Raw genomic sequence first — 15,008 nt, 5'->3', positions numbered from 1 at the left:
CAAAGCGGATCCAGAACAAGTAAAACTCTGGTTCCAATCCCATCTAGAATTCCTCAAAGCACCTGATCCAGAAACTTCTGTGTTTTTGAACCAAAAGTCTCATCTGGCAGCATTTTTAGCAGGATCGAAATCAAAGGAGGTCCTGACTAAAAATCTAAAGGAAGTTCTGCAAATGTTACAGCAGGAAGAAGAAGGTTCATCCTCAAAGAAGGAAGAAACAAGTTCTGCTGAAGAAGAAGAAGAAGACACCTTTTACCAAAACGAAGATGATTGTTTTGGTATCTGTTTAGATTAAATTTAATTTCGGTCACAAAATCGTCTGTTTGTAATTAATGTGTAATTAATGTTGGACAATACTATCTGTCCTGTAGCCATTAAAGTCCCGGTCAAAACTACTTATCTTGTAACAAACAGTCAAATAGTCCCGGTCAAAACTACCGGTAACTATCGGTCTTAGATTTTTGGCTATATAAGGAGTCCTCAAGTATGTTGTGAGGCACCCTTTCATTTGGCCATTTTTCAGGTTTCTGAAGAGAGGTGCTCTGAAACAAGATTTTTGTAAGCGCTTCTTTCAAGTTTCAATAAATTTCTATTTTTTCATCCCTCTTCTCTCTCTTTACCGATCCTGTGCGGCTCTGCCGCCGCTTCAGTTTCTTTGTTTATGAAAACCTGGGATTTGTAAGCCGGTCTCCGATGTGCCCTTGATATCTGTTTTACAAGTTTATATTTTCCTTTCCATTTATCATACTGCATTCTTACTTCCTATCTGTCCGTTTGATCTTATTCCGTTTGATCTTACTTCCTATCTGTCCGTTTAATCTTATTCCGCTGACCTTATATATATATATATATATATATAAGCAAACAAGAATAAATTTTTGGTTTAATTATTAATTTAGTTTCTAAATTATTTTAAGCCCCCAAATTATTTTAAATGTTTCAATTTGATCTTCAAATTCTTAAAAATGAATCAATTTGATCCATAATTTTTAAAAGGTTCAATTTGATGATTAAATTCTTAAAAAAATGAATCATTTTGATCTCAAAATTTTAAATACTTAAATTGAATCATTTAAAATAATATGGGGATCAAATTGATTCATTTTTAAAAATTTAGAGACCAAATTGAACCTTCTAAAAATTTAAAAACCAAATTTAACAATTTAAAATAACTTGAAAACTGAATTAATAATCAAGCCTAAATTTTTTATTAACTGAAAAGATGCACTAGAGCATTTGGTTAACGATTTCCATTTCATAAGTGGAGCATCCAATATAATATATAGTGCATCTTAGCTTGCATGGAATGGTCTGGCACATTAAAGAACTCCTAAGAGCTGAGCTTTGCTATGAAATGTAAAAGGCACAAACAAAGGAGAAGCTAAGTGTTTTTTGTTTTTATATGTTCGCGAAAAATGGATTCTGTTGTGTTACATTCCCGATAATCTGCCACATAAAACTCAATTCTAAAAGGAAGGTAAGATTATTAAAATAACATTATCCTAAAGAATCAATTTTTTGCTATAACATAGCACGTAGGCCGTAGCCCTGTCAAGCACCATTGGCTTTTATTTAGCAATAAAATTATTGTCTGCAGTCTGCACATGTCCTCACTTTAATTTCAGACAAACTTTGAATGATAAATATTTGTGTTACACACCATCCTTATATTCATAATTAACCTTTGGACATGGGTGAGTTAGACCCACTTTGTCTTGAACAGCAGGCGTCTACAATGTGACAAAATAGAATTGTTCTAAATGGATAGAGAAGAGAAGAAAGAAACAAAAAAAGAACCCAATAAAGAAGGGCACTCGATTGGTAGAGTAAAGAAGTCTATAAAAATGGGACTAATAACTTGAGCCGTCTTTGTCCAACTGGTCCAACTCATCCTCTCTATCCTGCAAACAACAAACCAATGTTAAAAAAAGCATAGTTCTCTTTTGAGATGATGTTTCAATTGTAGAATGTGAAGGATGAATGATAAAAACATTAAAACATGACTGATCTAGACATTCAGCTAATCGGGGAAGGTGTTTTACGACATTCAGTGCAGAATGTATGACGATAGAGACCTTAAAACCTGATTGATTTAGAAAATTGTGTTTTATGAAGTTTAGTGGCACTTTTTCAGAAAACCAATCTAACAGAGCCCAAGGTTGGTGCTTTACCTCCAGAATAGTTTTAGCTTCATCATTAAATGCTTTACAAAGTATTTCATAACTCTTCTCCAACTGCATCTAAGAAAACATAAAAATAGCAGAACATTTTCACAAGATAACAGGAAAAAGGAAAAGGAAAATCTATATACCATTGGATTGACTCTTGAAGGTGACATAGCTGATATGATGTATCTGTAACAGAAATATTTCATCATTCAAAAAAAAATATCAAAAGGAAGCTAGAAAGGTCATATATTAGTAAAATCTAGAAAACAGGTGGGGGTATTATCTAGCTTGATAATATAGGATTAAAAATAAATAAATTAATGTCATCTATAAGAAAGCTAGAAAAGCATAAAATAGAGACAATCACATGACTTGCAAAAATCTGCAAGTTTTGAGATCCAGAGAAAGATGTAACGACCTTATTGTTCTTTATTTTATGTTTTTTATTCATTTCTTTATTTTATGCTTAATCACCATAAAATGAACTAAGGAGCTAAAATAATCAAATTTCTCTGAGAAGTTAAAATTAACTTCTACATGTCAACATATTGATAAATTAAATGAGGTAAATTCTAAACAAGTTGGAGTACATTAGTTGATTTCAACTCATGAGATAAGTTGGATTCATTTTACCCTCTTGATTCATTCTCTTTTCTTTTCCTTTAAGTGTTTGTTGAAAAGCAGGGCCTATATAGCTGTTGACCTGAAGAAACATAGTTGTGTATGAATTCTTCATGATTTTGAATTAATGACTCACCATCTCTTTAACATGAGGTTCAGGGTCTCAAATCACTCTTCTCAATATAAGTTCATGCACTATTAGTTATATCTTTCATAAGGATTTCTTAACACTTTTTCCCCTTCAAAACCCACTGCATCAGAATGTCATTTTGCAATAAGACTAGGAAGTAGGGCCATCAAAGTCATGTTTTCCCTCTGTTATGCTTGCTCAAAAGCAGACAATAATATGTTTACCACGGAATCAATGTCATAGGTTGACATACAATTAGAAAGGCTAACAGAACAGTAGCAATTGGTGATAGGAAATTCTTTCTTCCCTTTCATTCTCATCAAACTTGACATGTTTGTCTTTTCAAAGTAAAATAATTTGAGGATGGCAGCATACATAAGTGAAAATGTTACCTTAGCTTATTTATATAGAAATCCATAGCTAATACATTAGCCTTTTGAACAGTCAGCATGACAGCACTCATACGGCTCTACAAGAGACATTAAAACAAAGAAAATAATAGATCAGAGACCTTGCCAAGAGACATTAAAACAATGCACATAAAACTCATGTGATCCTGTCAAGACATCCTATCCTATTAATAATAAAGAAAACAAAGTTTCTTTAAAGATCATAATGTTCAACAGTCCATCATCTGTTCCCAGCTCTGTGTCCTTTGCAACGCAATGCCACTTCTCAATTATCATCAATGTCAGAGTAAGATACGATGTGAAAAACAATTCAGCATTACCTTTTGTGCCATAAGCTCAACAAGTTGCATTAGAAACTTCCCCACTCCCTTGCCCTGAACACGAGGCTCAAGCTGTAATTCATAAACATAAAGCACTGGTATCTCTTCTTCCAAAACAAAGCGATACTGTACGAATCCAACCAAGGGGCCACTATCTTCCAAACAAGTTGAAGTCTCTGCTGCAGTCAACACTGTCGTCATCTCATCAGCATTTGAATTGGCAACCTCATGCACAAATACATAATGTGCTTCGGGCAAAACCATTTCTTTGCGCTTCACCTTTTCTTCCTCTGGCCACTCAGATCCATATGGTCCTTCCATGTTTAGCTGTAGTTTTGGGGATAACATTTTTGTTAGCCCATTCAGTTCAACAGATAACAAACAAAAACCAACCATGAACAAAAGAAAAGACAGATTTTGACACTTATCATATCACATCATAAACAAACGAAAATAAAATTCAAAGTTTCGATAAACTAATTCTTCTCTCTCTTTTACTGAATTAGCTAGGTGCAGTTTTTTAACACAAAAATCACATAAACAAAAGGGAAAAGTGACAGATTCTCCTATGCATTATAGTATAAACACGTGCGCATGCACATAATCTAAATTTCTAGATTTCTTTCTACCTTAAGGAGACTCTGAATATAATGCTTAACAGGTGAGGAAAGTTTATTGCCATGTCCTGACTTCAAACACACAGAGAGACCTAGAAATCAGGTTAAAAATAGGCACTTAGAACCAACAAAAAAGAATCCAAACACAAAAGTCAACATTATCTCATTCCCATCTTTTAAAATATACATTAACATCTCAAGAGTTATTATCAACTATACTAACACCTCTTTCACTGCCTCATGTTAGTGCACGTTTGATCTAGCTTAAATTTTAGGGGAAGTTATTATATTATAGAGAATCAAACAAATTGATCCAAACAGGCATTTCAATTAGTTAGAAAAACTTGTCAAGTTAGTTGCCAAGTTCTTTAGGAGTCTAGCTAATCCAATAATTTTTTAGAAATGTTATTTATACAAAACTCATGCAACAAATCATACGACTGAGAAAGAGATAAACTAAAATCTTTTGGTATTGACATATCGCTTTTTGTTTTAAAAATGTAGTATGAATAACATAAGGGTAAAACACACACAATTATAGTTCTGAAAGTGTATAGTGCAGTGACATTAGTCCTAGAAGTAAGAAGATTTCAAAAAAATAACTGAAAGTGCAATTTATAAATCACTTTTTTCAGAAAGTCATCTGACTTAAACGATAATATTAACGTATGTTTAAGGACTAAAGTAAGAGAAAGAAGTTAAAATTAAGAACTTTTATTTTGAATTTCCATAGTTTCATGAACTTAAGTTACAGCATATTACACAGTCATTGACCAAAATAGTGTTCTCCTATAACATAACTCATAATTTTTTATTTGTATCTTTTGTAACTAACTGCTGAGTGAGGAAACTAACCTAACTGGTCTAAAAACATGAAACAAATCCAAAACGGTTACCGTTTACGTGGAAACGTCGAAAGTCGGGGAAAGGAGCGAGGTGGTCTTTTTCGGCACGTGCTGTTTTGATGAGTTCTTCAATGGTTTTATTCTTGGCGATTACCTAAAAATTGGAACAAAGTAAGTAACAATGGTTTTGTTCAGATTCAAAAAACATTCAGTAAACGACACACCTCACTGCGTTTCGGCCTCTTCTCTCTGATAGAAGCGTTGTTCTGGTTGGCACTGACACTGCTTGAACGACGTCGTTGGAGAGACTCAAATTCCATAGCCGGTGAGTGCAACAACAGAGATGGGTATTCACCAAAAAAAAAACAACAACAACAACAACAGAGACGGGTTATACGAAGTGAGCACAATTTTAGGGGAAAAATATACTTAATTACTTGATTATTTAATTTGTTGTGGATGTGGATGTTCATAAAAGGAATTATTAAATTAAAAATTAAAATATTCTAAAACATAAAAAATATTAAAAAAGATTACGATAGATCAAGGTGAATGAAGAACAATCAAGAAGAATATTTTTAAAACAAAATGGTACATGAATATTAGAAAGTTAGTAATATGGTTGACTCACCTATGAGTTAGTTAAACTAATTGACGTTGAGTATATATTAAACTAATTTTAGTTTTACAATTTTAATATTTTTTAATAATAATAATAATCAACAAAATGATAAAGGAAATATTGTTTTTCGATTATTAGTTTTGTTTTAAAATTATTTTGTCGTTTAAACTATTTCACCATCCTATACGTTCTTATATGAAAATCAAAGCATGAGGACTTGAACTTGAAACCTGATTAAGGTCAAATAAGTTACACCAATTCATCCATTTACCATTAATTTTTTAAAAAAAGAAGCTTAATTAACAATTAACAAATAATAAAAAAAAGGCATGGCAAGGCAAGGCAAGGCTAATTAGGGTGAAAGGCGAGCGAGGGCATTTGGAAAGTGGGATTTGGATAAAGGAAGATCGTTTTTCTTTATTTGATTTTAATTTTTTAATTTTCCGTGCTGGAAGAAGCCAACTATCAACTCCCTGGCTTTCCTTCTCTTGTGTGTATATAAAGAGAGCCGCACCCACACCACCACCAAACCAACAAGACAACAACAACTACAACAACTACAACTCTTCCCTCTCTCCTTAACACTGTTTCATGCAAAACCATTTCTAGGGTTTTCGGTTTTCTCGCCATTCTTCAATTCTCGCGCTCCGGCATCGCTTCGCCATGGCATTTCCGACCAAGAAGCTCATCGACGACCCCAATGGTGCGTGCCCTCTCCTCTCACTCTCTCCCCCCTTCGCTCCGTTCAATTCCTCGCTCTCTGTCTAATTCCCCTGCAATCCTCGCCTTCTTTGACTTTTGCCGTCGACAATTGCTGCGTTCTGAATGCTTTCGCCGCGGTTCCCTGCGGAATCGCGTTCTGGATTTTTTTTTAACTGTTTGTGCTCTGTGCATTTTGTTGACTTTTTTGTTTCGCTTTGTAAAATCTGTTTGAACCTTTAAATGTTTTAGCATTAGGCTTTGACTGAATCGCACCGTGCTTTAAATGACGGAAATCGCTGCTCGAGTTCGTAATATTTGATGTGAAATGTTGTAGAATTGATTGCGATGATTTCCTGTTCATCTAGCTGTTTTAGTTCGAAGATTACGATTCAATGTGAGAGTTAAGATTCCGATTTATATTTTTTTATGTTTTTATTTTCCTTAGTAGCACTGCAGTTAGGATTATGTTTATTTTTTTTTTTCTTAGAGAGATTTTGCAATAACGAAACAATTTACAATATGTTTTTAAGCATTTATTATTTATTCATGTATCTATGTATATAACAGAGGAACAATTGTCTCCAAAGTTGATTTTTTATTTTTCTTTTAAATTTGATTGCAGATGTTGTGACTGAATTCATTGAAGGTCTTGTGGAGACATATCCTGGACTACAGTATTTAGATGGCTTTCCTCAGGTGATTACACATTACAGACACATGCATAACTTGTGCAATATTTGTGTGAGTTGCTGAAGGCAGTTTTTTTGCTTGAATGTAGGTGAAGGTTGTCCTACGTGCAGATGTTTCAGCTGCAACATATGATAAAGTTGCAATCATATCAGGTGTGCGACCATGCATAGGATACTTTAATATTGCTTTACAGTTCATTTTTTCAGGAGTTGTGCCATTAGGATTCTGTTCAAAGCGTGTAACAATTGTCATGTCTAGAAAATATTTTTTTTTAAAAAAAAAGTTGTAAGAGGAAGGAATAGGAAATGAAAATGGTGTGTGAAAATATGATATTTCACCCTATGAAACATGTATAAAATGAAACTTCTTAGAATGATTTTGCAACTTTATTTGTTCAGCTTGATTGCGTACATAGGTTTATTGAGAAATTGTGTACATTCATATTTTATGTTACAGGGGGAGGAAGTGGCCATGAGCCTGCCCATGCTGGATTTGTGGGAGAAGGAATGCTTACCGCAGCAATTTGTGGAGATATATTTTCTTCTCCACCTGTCGACTCAATTCTAGCTGTATGCTTCATGTTATTAGAATTGATATTCATGCCACCTTTTCATTTATAAGCACAATGCTCTCTCTTTTTCTTCTGATACCACCTATATATTTGGAAATTTAGGGGATACGAGCTGTGACTGGTCCTAAGGGATGTCTTCTGGTTGTAAAGGTATTTTTCTTTCTTTCTTTAGCATTTTGCCATCCTAAGTACAGCTTTTTGCATTGGTCTTTCATATAAGTATGCATATTAGATGTCTTACACATGGAAAATGTTATCTGCCGTGGTTAGGATCATAAACAGTGGAAAGATTTATAAGCTTATTTTTTATTATAATAATATATAATATCATGTGCCAAGAAAATTAAAAAAACTTAGGGGGTGTTTGGTTTGACTGTTTTCTGTTTTCATTTTTAGTGAAAACAGAAAATGGTGATGAAATTGTGTTTGGTTGGATTTTTGAAAACATTTTCAATGAAAATGAAAACAGGAAATGACCAGAAAATGAAAACAATAAAATTTCGTTTTCAGTGTTTTCAGTTCAAAACAGAAACCTCATTTTGGGTAAAATGAAAATGCGATGGTAAAGAATGTAATTTTAAGCAAATCTAAAAATAAAAAAAAAACAAGAAGTTAATATATCATAAATTTTCAGTGTTTTTATTTCCTGAAAACAGAAAACAAGAAGTCAAACCAAACATGTTTTCAGAATTCTAATCTTTTGAAAATGAAAACAGTTTTCAGAAAATGAAAACAGAAAATGAAAATGCAAACCAAACACACCCTAAACATCTTGTGAAATGGACTTGAAGCTGTGAGTAGCATATAAGAAAGTGTGGCTTTTGCACTAGTATGGTCAGTTCATGATGAGTCATTAGGATTTGCTTTTGTTTCTGGATTCATAGTGTTCGAATTTGGGTGTTGATAGAACTATACTGGTGATCGTTTGAACTTTGGCTTGGCTGCTGAGATAGCAAAATCTGAAGGGTATAAAGTAGAGGTATGTCTAGCTGGCTAGTGTTTTCTTATTGTACTTTAAATAATTAAATATTTAGTATGCAAGGTAAAGTATGACATGTATTTTGCCTATTCAGACTGTTATTGTTGGTGACGATTGTGCACTACCTCCACCTCGAGGGATTGCTGGAAGAAGAGGTTTGGCAGGAACTATTCTGGTTCACAAGGTACATTCATGAAGTCACTTCTTTTCTTTTGCTACCAATGCATATAAATGCTCTAACCACACATTTTCATTAAAACATATGAAGGGACTGTGTGGCCTATGTATTAATGTAAATTTCATTTCTTGACATCAGCATTATAAATTGTAAATATAATTATAACGAAATATTATGTATTTTAGTTATAGTTCCTAGTTGTTATGTATTTTACACGTTTAATGATATTTTTTTTTTGTATGAGCCAGGTTGCAGGAGCTGCTGCTGCTGGTGGTCTTTCTCTTGCTGATGTTGCTGCAGAAGCTAAACATGCATCTGAAATAGTGGGAACAATGGGTGTTGCTCTGACTGTGTGCACAATTCCTGGTCAAGTTGCATCAGATCGTTTGGGACCAGGAAAGATGGAACTTGGTCTTGGAATTGTAAGTGTCTTTTATTAGTTCAATGCCCCCTTAACAAGAAAAAGTATAAGACTCAAATTTTCTGCAGTAGTGCAGATCTGTCAGTCTATGTTTTATAGCCTGAAATAAGCTCGTGTTGTTATTTTTCTTGTGGTTTTCAGCTCACAGCACTGGAGATAGTGTGCTTTTCTTTGCTCTTTGTTCTTCTCTTTATTAATAAATTATTCTTTTATAAAAACTACTTAATAGTTATTTGCTATTTTCCCCCTAATTGAAGTCTGTCTTTACTGCAATCTTTTCTCATTCATGTTCCAAATTATGCTCATTATGTGGTACTATTTTACAGCATGGAGAACCTGGGGCAGCTGTGGCTGATATTCAGCCCGTAAATGTGGTGGTTTCTCATGTTCTGCAGCAAATTTTGTCCACGGTATGCCGCAATATTGCATGGAAAGCTCTTGATGGGTGCATACTAATTAATTGGGAATGAAATGGACTTTGATGTTCAGCCTAAGGACATTGCAAATTCCCAATCATTGGCATGTGTGACAAATGAACTTTGATGTTCAGCCTTTGACTGTACTAGAGGCATTCTGTTTAAGATACTCAACTGAGTCTGAAGAAATTTAGCATATAATGTTCATTTTTACCCCTCTGTATTTCATATAGAAGGTGTCCTATTCTATTTTACTAATATTCTATTTGAATAAGCTACCTGTTAGCACCTAAGTTTTAGTGTAAAGTTTATTTAATATATTGGAGACACTGTAGAGACCAAACAATGTTTTGTGAACTTATGTCAGTACAAATTAATATAAATAGGAAAGTGAGCAGGATAATACACTAAATAAAAAAAAATCTCTGAATTAAGTAAAAAATAAATAATGACCAATTAAAATTAAAATTGGAAAATATATTCAAATGATAGAACCCTATGACCCTACAAATATTGGATAAAGAAAACTTATGAAAGAGCCATTTTGTCTAAGTAGCATAAATTGGACAAAGAAAACTTATGAAGGAGCCATTCTCTCTCTAAGTAGAATAAAAATGCCAAATGGACTATTCTGTCTGCTAAAATTTTTAACAGTTAAATTTGACTACAACATCTTATTAGAAAGGACTTTGGGATTGGGTGGGAATAATGTGCACAGATTGATCCCAAAATTGCATCTTCTTATCAATCTACTCTTTCCTTTCGTCAATAGGAGTACTTTAAGTATGTAGGTAGTGAAATTATCATTCTAGTGAATGGGGTCACAATCTTTTTTTGGTAATGTTTGCAGGAAACAAACTATGTTCCGATAACTCGAGGAGAAAGAGTGGTCCTTATGGTCAATGGGTAGGTTCATGAATGTGTTTCATAGATCTTCTCATTATAGAATATTGAGAAGAAGATAACAGATCTTTAACTTTCATTGAAAAAAGTTATCTCATCTGATCTACTTTTTTATTGAAAATATATTGCCTTTCATTTAGGTACCGTTAACAACCCATCCATCCTTTTAGCTTTTTCTTGTGCATTCTTTGAAGGTTTTTAACTTTGCATGTTTTTCGGGCATACATTTTACTTTTAAAATATTTTGACATTCCCAACTGACAAACCCCATAATCTAGACTTTCAAATATTACATCTGAAAATGCTTTCAATTTTATTGATGTTCAAGATTTCTTTTGACAATATTTTTCCTTTAGAATGTTTACTTAAATGATACTTCATATGCAGGTTGGGTGGCACTCCTACAATGGAACTAATGATTACAGCTGGAAAAACAGTTCCAAAGTTACAGCTAGAACATGGATTGGCTGTTGATAGAGTTTATACAGGGTCATTTATGACTTCTCTTGATATGGCAGGTTTGTTGCCACAGCTATTAGCAATCAGTCTTTTTCTTTTGTGATTCATTATGCAGTTCTGATTAGCATTATTTCATTTTCTGTTAGGTTTCTCAATTTCTATTATGAAGGCTGATCCAGTTATTCTTCAACGATTAGATGCTCCAACTAAAGCTCCTTATTGGCCCGTTGCTGCTGATGGTTGGTAATTTTCTCTAGTTGTTTTTATCAATCAATTTTATTACATGGACAATTTTCAAAAACTGTACTTTTCTAGTAACAAGCTTTTACCTCTAAAAGGTTCATTCGACTGTGATATTGATTGGAGCAAATTAATTAATTATTCATTGATTGAACTTTTGAAATTGTTTTTTCTTTAAAGGTAATCACCCGCCTGCTAAGATTCCTGTTCCAATCCCAGCATCTCGAACAGCAAAGACTGATGAGGTATATCCATGGAAATTAGATGTCATTTCCCTTCTATGCCAATGTAGCTATTGTGATCTAAGAAATTATATTCGGACAAATTTATGCTTAATAACAACCCTTTGAAAAATGATCATAAGAATTCTATCTGATTGGATTATCTGGTAGTTTTTCTGTTTTTGGGGAGGATTTCATTATTGAGTGTGGAATTGCTGTCCATGCCACCAACAATGTCTGACAGGATGGATGTGTTGGGTGGATTGCATGGCCAACAATGTTGCCTCTGTGTAAAACCTTCTATCCTTTTTCACTGAATTGAGCCTTGCTTCAGGAGATAGCAAAATTAACAGTCAACTGGTTAGGTTCCAATGAGAGAGCATCATCATCCAATCACTTTGGAGAGCATTTGGAGGAGTACCAAATGGCAAGCCTTTCTTGTTGCTGACCCATTATAACTCCCTCCACATCAGACTTTGAATTAGGAGCCCATCATAAAAGGACATTCTAGTTCACAGAACATTTTTCACAATTTTCAAATTTTCTTTATTTTTAATGCAACAGTTTGACTTTAAATTCCTTCCCCTTCTACCACCAGCACCTGGCACCTTCCTCCAAATTTGCTTTCTTCCTCTTTCCTGTTCATACAATATTTCTAAAAAGCTGCAATAAATTCTGTATTTGGTATGAAACTGATTAAGATTATCAACTATCAATTTTGCATTAGCTCAATCTAGTTGTCGTCCTCTATAAGTGAACCCCCTGCTAGTCATGCAATCAATACAAAACAAATTTTTGAGTGTAAATTACGGTAGTTAGTATAAAAAGAAGTTCATTCAAATTTTAGTAGGAGTTATGCTCTTTTATGCAACTCAGCTTATTCATGCATGCTATGGAGAGTTTTTTCCCTTTTGGCAGCATGGTGTTTGTTATTATAAATGTAAACAATGATGCTTAAAACACCTTAACTTCTTGGCAGTGGATATCTTGTTTCTCTTAAGGGGAATGAATACTTCATAGTCAACTTTCTTGATCCTTTTTTACCCCACCCCGCCCCACCTTCAGTTTTCTTGTGTCTTAATACAATTTTTGAAATCTGGTTTCAATATTTGCTTTATGTAAGCCACGAAGTCGGCCACAACAACTAAATGAGCAAGGCCAAATTCTTGAGGTAGCCATTGAAGCTGCTGCAAATGCAATTATAAATCTGAAGGACAATCTAAATGAATGGGATGGTAAAGTTGGTGATGGCGACTGTGGATCAACTGTGAGTCTTATCCTCAAAACTGTTTACTTGTTCAGTTTTAACTGTTGCTGTATCATGTGTATTACTTAGTGTCTGTTTTTTTTTTTCTGCAGATGTATAGAGGTGCAAAAGCAATTCTTGAGGACATCAAAGAGTAAGTTTATGTTCTTCATTGCTTAGCCTTCTATATATTTTTGTTTTTCTTGTTGAGATTTATTTACCTATGTATTTGATTAATGGACTATTTGTATATGTTTTTCTTTATTGCGTTATAAGAGTTTATGTTCTTGAGGAACTACAAAGGTGGTTTCTGCAAAAATGTTTTCAAGTTGGATTGTGATATTAGTCTGACCTAAACTGCTATTTTTTGTTCGCAGTTACCCTCTAAATGATGCTTCAGAAACTGTCGGCGAAATTGGTTCATCAATTGGAAGATCCATGGGAGGAACAAGTGGGATTATGTATTATGCCATTCCTATGCCTCCTTAAAAGTTTAATCATTTATGCTAATCTGAAATCTGACTATTGTCACTCACTAATTTTTTTTTTTTTCCAGATATACAATATTTTTTAAGGCAGCACATTCAGTGCTAAAAGCAAGCTCCCATTCTGGTGTCACATCAAAACAATGTGAGAACATTATCCTAGTCACGCAACATTCAACAAGAACTTTACAATATATTTCCCCTTTTATCCTTTTTTTGGTTGACTTTCCACCCTTCACGAGTCGTTTTGTTGATTCAGGGGCTGAAGCACTCGCAACTTCCATTGCTGCTGTAAGTAAATATGGGGGCGCTAGTGCTGGTTATAGAACATTGTTAGATGCCCTTATTCCAGCATCGTCGGTTCTTGAAGAGGTAATATGTGTTCATTTCCCTTCATTATTTTCATGACTTTATTTACTGTTACTGACAATGATTTGGCTTCACAGAAATTAAATTCTGGAGATGATCCTTGCACCGCTTTTGTTCTCTCCTCTGAAGCTGCATTGGCTGGAGCTCAGTCAACGGTAGACATGCAAGCACAGGTGACAACTTATTAATGATTTTAAGTGAGAGAAATTTTGTGGTGTAGATGCTTCCTTATAATTTAGAGTTTAAACTTAATCTATTGATTTTTTTACACTATTAGTGAAGACTGAAGAGAGTTCCACCCTATTGTAGTGAGTGACTGAAGGACCAAATTCCTAAATGGCATGAAAAATACAAAATCATAAGAAAATCCCTTGCATGTTTTTATCTACTGTTTGTCATTACTAGTGGATCTGATGGGGTAGTATATGCAGGCTGGACGTTCGACTTACATTTCTGGAGAGATTCTTTCGACAATTCCTGATCCTGGTGCTATGGCTGCAGCGACATGGTACAGAGCCGCGGCCTTAGCTGTGAAGGCCAAATACCAGAGCTAAGCCTCATACTTGCAATGTGTCCTCTGTTTTGTGCGGATATAGCCAAGTTTTGTTCCGAATTTTGTACTCTCCTGTAACCATTTAAGGCTCTCCGCTTATGTCTTTTATTCATAAAGCTGTGAGAGCAATTCCCAGTCACTTTCATATACCCCAAATTTTTAAAGTGGATGTAAATTTGAAACTTAATTACTACAATCGACAATAATGTCCATCTCAATTTGAGCTCATGATTGTTATGTTCGTGGCTGGTTGGTTTATTCATTTTTACAGTTTAGCTACAGTCAAGAATGCTCGGCTAAAGATAAAGATCATATTTTTAAGGAGTTTGCGATAGCGTTGATATATAATTAGGTCCCCCCCCCTCCTTCTCACAGCATGACCATAAGTTGAAAACAATAAATTTCGTTGGTCATTTCTTGCCGGTGAAAGATATGGAATGTAAAAGTGGCTGATAAAGAGCGTATCAGTAAGTGGGTTGATTTAAGAAGTTTTGAATCTCAAGATATTAGATTTTGACTTTTGGCTAGGAGAACTTCGGTTCACCCAAAAAGAAAGTGTGTACGTTAATATTTCTCTCAAAATTAAATAACTTTATCTTCTTAGTCAAACCAGTTTGCCTGAGAACTGAGATGTGAAATGAATGAGCTTGGAGGAAGACACGTTAATCACAAGATACAGTGAACATTTTGGTAGCCAAGTAGAGTCACTCATCTTGTGATCATGATGATGTCTTTGGACAATACCTCAAAGGAAATTAGGATCATCACCAGAGAATTTCTCAATAAAATATACACTTCTATAGAATCAAATTGACCCATTTGTTCCTTGATTTTTACCCAAA

General features: G+C 34.1%; 2 protein-coding genes across 6 annotated transcripts; one reads left to right on the top strand and one right to left on the bottom strand.

Annotated features, from left to right (window-relative positions):
* Positions 1–1,514: 1,514 nt before the first annotated feature.
* Positions 1,515–5,656, bottom strand: LOC100500318 (acetyltransferase family protein). 4 transcript variants are annotated; one of them, XM_006586574.4, is made up of 8 exons: positions 5,336–5,656; positions 5,163–5,265; positions 4,279–4,358; positions 3,650–3,976; positions 3,312–3,388; positions 2,312–2,354; positions 2,172–2,240; positions 1,611–1,901 (listed from the first exon to the last, which is right to left on the bottom strand). In XM_006586574.4, exons 1-8 carry the CDS (start codon positions 5,582–5,584, stop codon positions 1,851–1,853), a joined length of 999 nt encoding a protein of 332 aa, XP_006586637.2. In that variant the 5' UTR covers positions 5,585–5,656; the 3' UTR covers positions 1,611–1,850. The 4 variants fall into 4 exon arrangements, with proteins under 4 accessions (NP_001236292.2, XP_006586637.2, XP_014635036.1 ...); XM_014779550.3 differs by having other exon boundaries at positions 2,172–2,234; NM_001249363.2 differs by lacking the exon at positions 2,172–2,240 and having other exon boundaries at positions 1,515–1,901; positions 5,336–5,554.
* A 470-nt stretch (positions 5,657–6,126) lies between these two features.
* Positions 6,127–14,394, top strand: LOC100801639 (putative 3,4-dihydroxy-2-butanone kinase). 2 transcript variants are annotated; one of them, XM_003534076.5, is made up of 20 exons: positions 6,127–6,436; positions 7,058–7,131; positions 7,214–7,277; positions 7,582–7,694; positions 7,799–7,846; positions 8,604–8,675; positions 8,770–8,859; positions 9,102–9,275; positions 9,601–9,684; positions 10,541–10,596; positions 10,981–11,111; positions 11,199–11,291; positions 11,473–11,537; positions 12,637–12,780; positions 12,873–12,913; positions 13,137–13,220; positions 13,316–13,389; positions 13,504–13,616; positions 13,691–13,786; positions 14,045–14,394. In XM_003534076.5, exons 1-20 carry the CDS (start codon positions 6,397–6,399, stop codon positions 14,165–14,167), a joined length of 1,779 nt encoding a protein of 592 aa, XP_003534124.1. In that variant the 5' UTR covers positions 6,127–6,396; the 3' UTR covers positions 14,168–14,394. The 2 variants fall into 2 exon arrangements, with proteins under 2 accessions (XP_003534124.1, XP_040860917.1); XM_041004983.1 differs by having other exon boundaries at positions 6,153–6,436; positions 13,316–13,616.
* The last annotated feature ends 614 nt before the right edge of the window (positions 14,395–15,008 follow it).

The sequence above is a fragment of the Glycine max genome, chromosome 9 (assembly GCF_000004515.6).
Source record: "Glycine max cultivar Williams 82 chromosome 9, Glycine_max_v4.0, whole genome shotgun sequence".
In the NCBI taxonomy this organism is placed as follows: Eukaryota; Viridiplantae; Streptophyta; class Magnoliopsida; order Fabales; family Fabaceae; genus Glycine; species Glycine max.
The sequence above is the reverse complement of the archived record's forward strand: the minus strand, read 5'-3'. Positions and strand labels throughout refer to the sequence as shown.

Bases quoted from the DNA above. Each gene is read 5' to 3' on its own strand.
- LOC100500318 (XM_041004776.1), bottom strand. From the start codon at position 5,584: ATGAACATCCACATCCACAACAAATTAAATAATCAAGTAATTAAGTAT. The intron at 4,359-5,162 runs GTAACCGTTTTG...CCTGATTTCTAG, and splicing joins TCGACGTTTCCACGTAAACG to GTCTCTCTGTGTGTTTGAAG. The intron at 3,389-3,649 runs GTAATGCTGAAT...TGTCTCTTGTAG, and splicing joins TTGAGCTTATGGCACAAAAG to AGCCGTATGAGTGCTGTCAT.
- LOC100801639 (XM_041004983.1), top strand. From the start codon at position 6,397: ATGGCATTTCCGACCAAGAAGCTCATCGACGACCCCAATG. The intron at 6,437-7,057 runs GTGCGTGCCCTC...ATTTGATTGCAG, and splicing joins GCTCATCGACGACCCCAATG to ATGTTGTGACTGAATTCATT. The intron at 12,914-13,136 runs GTAAGTTTATGT...TTTTGTTCGCAG, and splicing joins ATTCTTGAGGACATCAAAGA to TTACCCTCTAAATGATGCTT.